The following is an 8,749-nucleotide window of genomic DNA, read 5'->3' as shown; positions in this document are numbered from 1 at the left end:
AATATTAACAAGCATGTAGCATGATTATTTTCCAGACACCCAACCTCAAACGGAAAATTTATGCTTTTTTTTTTTTTTTAAGAGTGTCATGGAGCAATTTTGGTTAGGCTGGTGGCCCCATCTCTGGAGATCCTGATTCCAGATATCTAATTTAATCTAATCCTGATTCTAATTCTGATCCTGATTCTCTTACTAACTGGCCTGGGATTTTTAGATAGGTAATGTGTCTGCTGGACATCAAATTTCTACCAAATGAATGCAAAGGTTATCAGAATTTCTAAGATATCTTTCAGTATGACTAAGTTTTAGCATACCTAAGATTAGGTACTCAATTTGGATCAAAGTAATATTGGGATTTTCTCCAAATTTATCAGTGTTATCTTTAGGTCTGCATCCAGGCATTTATTCTTTTCTCCCTCACAGAGGTGCAAGATCCCCTTCCTTATTTTGGCTAAATCTAGGATATTTTTCTAACTCTCTTCTTCACTGTGGTTATCATTCTCTTCCCCTTTCTTTACGTCTCCTTCACTTTATTTCTACCTTGAAAACTTGGAAAGCCTATTTTAGCATACTTTATCTGTGTGAATGCTACTGAATATAAAGTAGTATTTTCACATCAGAGAACTTTCATATTTTTAGTGCTCTATTTCTGCTTTATTCATTTTAACTCCTCTTATTTGGTTCTATATTAGAGTAGGTTCAATGATGAAATTTATTTTCAGTTACTACTGTGTGAAGTGATGCAGTCTGTATTTCTTTGCTTTTTTTTTTCTTGTTTAATATCCACATACATCTAGAAGCTACTTGTATGGCCATTTTTTAAAGTGCAGTTTAAAAGCACATAATGAATGGAAACATCCATGTCTAGAATTGAATAAGCATTTGACTTCCTCACTTAGAAATTTTCCACTGACTCAGAGTAAGAAAAACATTATATAGTCATCTAGATCAAAACTCTGCCATCAAGGAGTATTATATTAATATTATTTCTAACATTAGGTAAACATGCATGTGGTTGGGAGAGATTTCACCAAGGTGAAGGCTGTGTGTTTCTGAGGCCTTTTAGTCTAGGAACTCAAGTAATTTTCTTTCTTTCCTTCTACCTCTTTTATTTTTGATCAAAAACTGGCAACTAAAGGACAGGTTATCATTAATTATACCTACTTGTGGGTCAAAAGAGCTGGTTTTGATCAGCCATCACTGAATATCATTGTGCTTTTCCAAGTTCTTCTGTTTTCATTTCTGGTTACCTGTTAGATGGCATGGGATAACTTAGCAGGCTTTCTTCCAGCAGAAAGTGGAAAGCAGGCAATTCAAAAGGCCACCTAGTGCTGAAGAAGGACTCCAATCCAATGTTGGATTGTCTCCCTGAGTTAAATTTTGGTATCTCAAATATTGTGATTTAAAAAAAAATCTTCCATTTAAATGTTATTAATTTTGAAAATTTTAAACAAGCATGGAGAAATATGGTCACCAAGTTCACTGTCAAATTCACAGTGTCTAGTGGGTTTTCTAGATAAAAATATCACTTCCTCTTCAGTCTTCATAATAGTTTTCAAATTTCCACTTTTGATTTGGCTTTGCTGGGTCACAAGGAGCAGCTTTCAGGGTCTTCTGAGTAAAATTTCCTTCCAAGCATAACAACTGATGATAGTTTCCAAAAACAATGTGGTTCACCTGGAGAGAAAGGGGATCTGATAATGAGCCATAGGCTGAATTTAACAATTGTGATGTAAAGAAATTAAAACCAATTACCAATTTTTAAAAAAGGTGATTTCATTTTTTATTTTTTAGGAATTCCCCTAAAATAAATTAATAACATAGACCAGACTTTAGACAGTATTAAATTTGTCTTTATCTTAAACTAAATTCTCACACTCTCCAAGCTACAACTTTTAGTTCTTCATGAAGCAAAAGATGAATTTTCTGATGATATGGCTGATAACTGTATTATTTAAAGGAAATAGCTCCAGATGGTGTTTACTGTATATATGGTGACTGGCTCCCTCATGGATGGTAGTAAAGAAAGAAAAAAAAAAAAACACCATCACAAAAAATGAGTTAGTTAATTGCTTAAGTTCATGCCTTAGAATGCAAATTTAGAATAAAATGTGTTAGAAATGATGTATTTTATTTATGAGTTCCTTACCATGTTCTCTGATAGAATGCCCAATGTCCAGAAAGTCCAGATATAACTAGAAGTCACAGGCATTTCAGAGGGTTCTATTATTGATTAATACTTATTAAACATTCTCAAAATTGTCAATAACCCACTTACAACTTGCTCATGAGTTTATAGTTTTTTCACCTATCAATCCTCTCAAATATCCATAACTGTGACAAAGGTCATCTTAATCATTCTTGCCTGGAGAATTCTATAGATAGAGGAGCCTGGTAGACTACAGTCCATGGGGTTGCAAAGAGTTGAACACAGCTGAACCACTAACACACACACACAGGTTTTGAAATGCTCTAAAATTTTATCAAATAGAGGTGACTTTATAATAATTTATTTTAAAGATGCTCTTACAAAAACATTGTCACCCTTGGACTTCCCTGGTGGTCCAGTGGCTGAGAATCTGCCTGCCATTGCAAGAGACACAGGTTTGATCCATGATCTGGGAAGATTCCACAAGCTGTGGGGCAACTAGGCCCAGGTGCCACAACTGCTGAAGTCTGTATTCCCTAGAACCTGTGCTCCACAGCGAGAGAAGCCATCTCAATGAAAAGCCCATGCACAGCAACTAGAGAGTGATCCCTGCTTACTGCAACAAGAGAAAGCCCCTGTAGCAAAGAAGACCCAGCACAGCCAAAAAAAAAAACCAACCCAGAATATTGTCACCCTTTTAGAATTTTAGAAATATGATGCTTGAGTAACCTCAAGGATTTGTAAAAAAGATGACACTGAGAATATCTGGGTTAGCTATAATAATCTGCTGGTGAGTTGTAAAGAGATCCCTCAAATATAATAGGGATGAGGTATGGAAAGGAAGATTGGAGAGTGTGATGCTTAGGTCCTAATTTTATCCTGAGCAGGGAAAAAAAAAAGTCATGAAGAGAGCATTCACTGGCTGTGACATCAGAAAGAATGGAGACACTCCAAGGAAAAAAGTGTGCATACTTTGGGGTCATCCCTGAGCAAAATGATGGTCTCCACATACTCACTACTCATTCAGTGGGTTTGGTGGCTACCTGCTAGTGAGACAGAAAAAAATTTGAGAAGGCAGGCCTGAAATTATTCCTGCCATTCAAAGATCCTACAGAAAACTTATGACTTTGAATCTTACTAAAATATGATTGGGGAAAGCAGAGTACTTGGACAGTGAATAGGATAGGGCATGGTTGTTCTGGTTAATATCTACAACTTTACCTCTGGAAAACCATCCCTTGATTTCTAGCATGGGGTTTTGTAAATACTCCTATCTTGGTTGGTTTCAATCACCAATGTGACATCACTGAGTGTGAAGTTGGCAAGAGCTGTACACGGTCAGCACCTGCAAACTGGTTGGAACTGACTCCAGCACCCAGAGACTCCAGCACCCTTAAACTCTCCAGAGCCTAAGTCTTGAGGAACCAGAGAACATGAGAAAATCTCTCTAAGGAAAGGACGCAGGAAGTGGAGACAGATTCATACTAAGCACAGGGCTTGGGGAAGCACACTGCTTCTTGCTTTCCCCATCTACTTTCCTATAAACTTTTCTGGTAATCAATGAGAACCAGTCCTAAGCCATAAGCCTGACTTTTGGCATTGCTAACTGACTTTCAGAAGCAAATGACTTTCAGAAACAAAGATGATAACAGAAATATAACCAAAAGAACTGATTTAAAGTAAATTTTGTTAAAAGAATAAAAAAGGACTCAACAATTTATATAAAAAAAATCTGTTTATCTCTGTGTAAGAACTTTTACACTGCCTCTATTGTCCCATACACATTTAAAGCCTCTGATTAAGGAAGCTGACGAGGAGGGTTTATGTCACATTTAATGGAAAGTTGGATTTGTGGTAAGGAAGAGGTACAAATATTTTGCTTACCAGTTCTGGACGGACCACTGATGTTGATTTATGCAGCCATCTTAGCCCTTTGTTTCTGTTATCACAAAGGTGCAGCCTCAGGGCCCCGTTATCAGGCACAGGAGCTAAGCACCACGCTCTGTGTTTAATAAGCCTTAACCAGGTGTAATTAAATTGTTGAAGCTGTGGGGAAAATGTATAAGAAGAAGGTGACTTTCAGCAGCAAACTCTTTGCTAAACATTTTTATTAGTAATGCTTAAGAATTTAGGCACTCTAGTCAGATGTTCAAAATCCTGGTATTGCCACTTTCAATTCTGATAGTATGGCTCTGTTATTTACCCTGTCTAACCTCATGCAAAGAGTTGACTCATTGGAAAAGGCTCTGATGCTGGGAGGGGTTGGGGGCAGGAGGAAAAGGGGACAACAGGGGATGAAATGGCCGGATGGCATTACCGACTCGATGGATGTGAGTCTGAGTGAACTCCGGGAGTTGGTGATGGACAGGGAGGCCTGGCGTGCTGCGATTCATGGGGTCGCAAAAAGTCAGACACGACTGAGCGACTGAACTGAACTGAACAGAACTGAATCTCATTTTTCTAATTTTTAAGTTGGATAGCAATAGTGTCTATCTCAAAAACATGGAGTAATGTCTGACAAGTGTTGAGCACACAGTAAGACATCAATAAGTGTTAGCTGCAATAATAAAACAAAATTTAGTACAATTAGTACATGTCTGTGAATGGGTGCCCTTTTAGGTGTTCTGAGTGCCAGGCTAACCTGGTACTTGAAGTATTGGAGCATTCAAACCACCACACAGTTCAGGCCCCTAGCCACTGGGGCTAGAGGGAAAGCCAAGTCCCAGTCCTAAATGACTTCGATGGGAATTACTATGCTTGTTTTTTTAATACTAGAAAATTGGACTCCTAGAGGCTGTGTTCTATTATAGGAAAGGTTAAAAATCTTTCTTAACTGATGGCACAAAGAATCACCAGGTTGCACTGTGTTAATATCTCTCAGTTCACAGCAACTCCTCTTGGAGAAGTCCAGTTTAGGGGAGTTGCAAATGTCTAAAATAAATACTGTTTTAGGTAATGACTCTGTATTTTTAATTTTTATAATTTTTTTTTAAACTTAGTTCTATCTGCCTGGTCAATATGCTGTAAAGCACTGGGTCTGTAGGAAATTTGTTGTTTTCAATTCAGTTCAGTTCAGTTCAGTTGCTCAGTAGTGTCCGACTCTTTGTGACCCCATGAACTGCAGCACACCAGGCCTCCCTGTCCATCACCAACTCCCGGAGTTTACCCAAACTCATGTCCATTGAATCGGTGATGCTATCCAACCATCTCATCCTCTGTCATCCCCTTCTCCTCCTGACCTCAATCTTTCCCAGCATCAGAGTCTTTTCAAATGAGTCAGCTCTTCACATCAGGTGGCCAAAGTATTGGAGTTTCAGCTTCAACATCAGTCCTCCCAGTAAACACCCAGGACTGATCTCCTTCAGAATGGACTGGTTGGTCCTCCTTGCAGTCCAAGGGACTCTCAAGAGTCTTCTCCAACACCACAGTTCAAAAGCATCAATTCTTCTGTGCTCACCTTTTGTTATAGTCCAACTCTCACATCCATACATGACTACTGGAAAAAGCATAGCCTTGACTAGATGGACCTTTGTTGGCAAAATAATGTCTCTGCTTTTTAATATGCTGTCTAGGCTGGTCATAACTTTCCTTCCAAGGAGAAAGCATATTTTAATTTCATGGCTGCATTCACCATCTGCAGTGATTTTGGAGCCCCCCAAAATAAAGTCAGCCACTATTTCCACTGTTTCCCCATCTATTTGCCATGAAGTGACGGGACTGGATGCCACGATCTTAGTTTTCTGAATGTTGAGCTTTAAGCCAACTTTTTCACTCTCCACTTTCACTTTCATCAAGAGGCTTTTTAGTTCTTCACTTTTTGCCATATGGGTGGAGTCATCTGCATATCTGAGGTTGTTTTACACCAATGTTAGTTAGCTAGTTCAGTCGCTCAGTCGTGTCTGACTCTTTGTGATCCCATGAATCGCAGCACGCCAGGCCTCCCTGTCCATCACCAACTCCTGGAGTTCACTCAGACTCACGTCCATGGAGTCAGTGATGCCATCCAGCCATCTCATCCTCAGTCGTCCCCTTCTCCTCCTGCCCCCAATCCCTCCCAGCATCAGAGTCTTTTCCAGTGAGTCAACTGTTCGCATGAGGTGGCCAAAGTACTGGAGCTTCAGCTTTAGCATCATTCCTTCCAAAGAAATCCCAGGGTTGATCTCCTTCAGGATGGACTGGTTGGATCTCTTTGCAGTCCAAGGGACTATGTAAATATATTAAAAAAAAAAAAAGACTGCTGCTAAAATCTTCCTAAATACTTTTATCTAATGCCTCATTTGTAATGTGATTGGGATTTAACTTAGATTATCAAGTATGTTATTGTGTTAGAACTTTCCATTCAAACAGTAGTCCCTGGACTAACATTAGCATCTCCTGGGAGCTAGTTAGAAATGCTGAATTTCAGTCCCCACGATGGACCTACTGAATCAGCATCTACATTGTAACAAACTCCCCAGATGACCTGAATGCACACTGAATTCACGGATGTGTGTCATAATACAAGGATTTATTGAAAAGGGACATTTTAACTGACTGAAAAGTTAGTAACTAAGGAGACATCTTAAGTAAGGTGAAGCTAGGGCTTGATGGTTCAGTCCTAGGTTTTTATTTCTTTTGAGCTTTTATGGATGAATCCTACAGTCACCAGCTTAATATTCAGTTCACTTCAGTTCAGTTCAGTCGCTCAGTCGTGTCCAACTCTTTGCGAGCCCATGAATTGCAGCACGCCAGGCCTCCCTGTCCATCACCAACTCCCGGAGTTCACTCAGACTCACGTCCATCGAGTCAGTGATGCCATCTAGCCATCTCATTCTCTGTCGTCCCCTTCTCCTCCTGCCCCCAATCCCTCCCAGCATCAGGGTCTTTTCCAATGAGTCAACTCTTCCCATGAGGTGGCCAAAGTAGTAGAGTTTCAGCTTCAGCATCAGTCCTTCCAATGAACACCAAGGACTGATCTCTTTTAGGATGGACTGGTTGGATCTCCTTGCAGTCCAAGGGACTCTCAAGAGTCTTCTCCAACACCACAGTTCAAAAGCATCAATTCTTTGGTGCTCAGCTTTCTTCATAGTCCAACTCTCACATCCATACATGACCACTGGACAAACCATAGCCTTGACTAGACAAACATTTGTTGGCAAAGTAATGTCTCTGCTTTTCAATATGCTATCAAGGTTGGTCATAAATTTCCTTCCAAGGAGTAAGCGTCTTTTAATTTCATGGCTGCAGTCACCATCTGCAGTGATTTTGGAGCCCCCCAAAATAAAGTCTGCCACTGTTTCCACTGTTTCCCCATCTATTTCCCATGAAGTGATGGGACCAGATTCCATGATCTTCGTTTTCTGAATGCTGAGCTTTAAGCCAACTTTTTCACTCTCCACTTTCACTTTCATCAAGAGGCTTTTTAGTTCCTCTTCACTTTCTGCCATAAGGGTGGTGTCATCTGCATATCTGAGGTTATTGATATTTCTCCTGGCAAACTTGATTCCAGCTTGTGCTTCTTCCAGCCCATCATTTCTCATGATTTTCTCTGCATATCAGTTAAATAAGCAGGGTGACAGTATACAGCCTTGACGCACTCCTTTTCCTATTTGGAACCAGTGTGTTGTTCCATGTCCAGTTCTAACTGTTGCTTCCTGACCTGCATATAGGTTTCTCAAGAGGCAGGTCAGGTGGTCTGGTATTCCCATCTCTTTCAGAATTTTCCACAGTTTATTGTGATCCACACAGTCAAAGCCTTGTTAATTCTGCCAAAAATAAGTTAACTTCCTGCGTGTTCCTTTACGTTTAATTACTCAAACCAACCCAATGAAGCAGAAGCTAAAAATGAGTGACGAGACAAAAAAATGAAGGTGGACGTTTGTGGAAAGCAGGAGCTTCATGATTCATACTTTTTAATCCTCTAGCATCCCTTTGAGAGACTCAGTGGTTTTTGACAACTTGGGTTTTCAGGTAAAATACTGATTAGTCAGACAAAGACAGTCACTATAATGAAGGATTGCATATTATCTAATAGTTTACTTTCATATAATTTGGACTATTTATGGTTTTGTCTTAGACTCTACGACTCGATTTCCTCTTTGAATTCTTAATGCATGAAAATTCTTTCTTTCAATTAATTTTTGACACTTTTCTCTTCCTTTCTGTCTCTTCTTTCCTAATTAAGAAAGAATTCCATTAACTTCAAGTTTACAATCCATGGCTGAATTATATCAACAGAGATGACAAAAATGTCTTTTTATTTTCCTAGCAGCAGCTTTGAATTAAGAGGTAAACATGGGATGTATTTGAAAATAAAGTAATATCTCTAACACAAAGCAAAGCAAGCCTAGATTCCCATCATAAAATAATTTCTCTGGCAAAGAGTTATCTTCAGTTTTAGGGGGCTGAGTTCGACTCCTGAATCCATGTTCCTGTGAGAACAAGCTGATAACTGTCCGAACAGAATGAGAGTGGGTAGGAGCATATGTTGGGGAGGAAGGTGCCATCGCTCAGAGCTCTACAGAGTCAGGGCTCTATTTTTCCCAGGCCCTACTCCCTCCCCTAAATACTGTGCTCAGATCTGTTGAAGTTTGGCTGTAGAGTTTTCCACCACGGATCATG

General features: G+C 39.6%; 1 protein-coding gene across 1 annotated transcript in view; it reads right to left on the bottom strand.

Moving 5' to 3' along the window:
• The window catches only part of GALNT5 (polypeptide N-acetylgalactosaminyltransferase 5), a 43,837-nt gene continuing 35,088 nt past the window's right edge, over positions 1-8,749 (bottom strand). The window contains exons 9-10 of the mRNA XM_040229116.1: positions 4,034-4,195; positions 1-1,677 (exon numbers count right to left, since the gene is read on the bottom strand). Coding sequence (XP_040085050.1) covers positions 1,537-1,677; positions 4,034-4,195 — 303 coding nt within the window. The 3' untranslated portion in view covers positions 1-1,536. The remainder of the gene's footprint in view (positions 1,678-4,033; positions 4,196-8,749) is intronic.

Source organism: Oryx dammah, unplaced genomic scaffold (genome assembly GCF_014754425.2).
Source record: "Oryx dammah isolate SB20612 unplaced genomic scaffold, SCBI_Odam_1.1 HiC_scaffold_27, whole genome shotgun sequence".
In the NCBI taxonomy this organism is placed as follows: Eukaryota; Metazoa; Chordata; class Mammalia; order Artiodactyla; family Bovidae; genus Oryx; species Oryx dammah.
The sequence above is the reverse complement of the archived record's forward strand: the minus strand, read 5'-3'. Positions and strand labels throughout refer to the sequence as shown.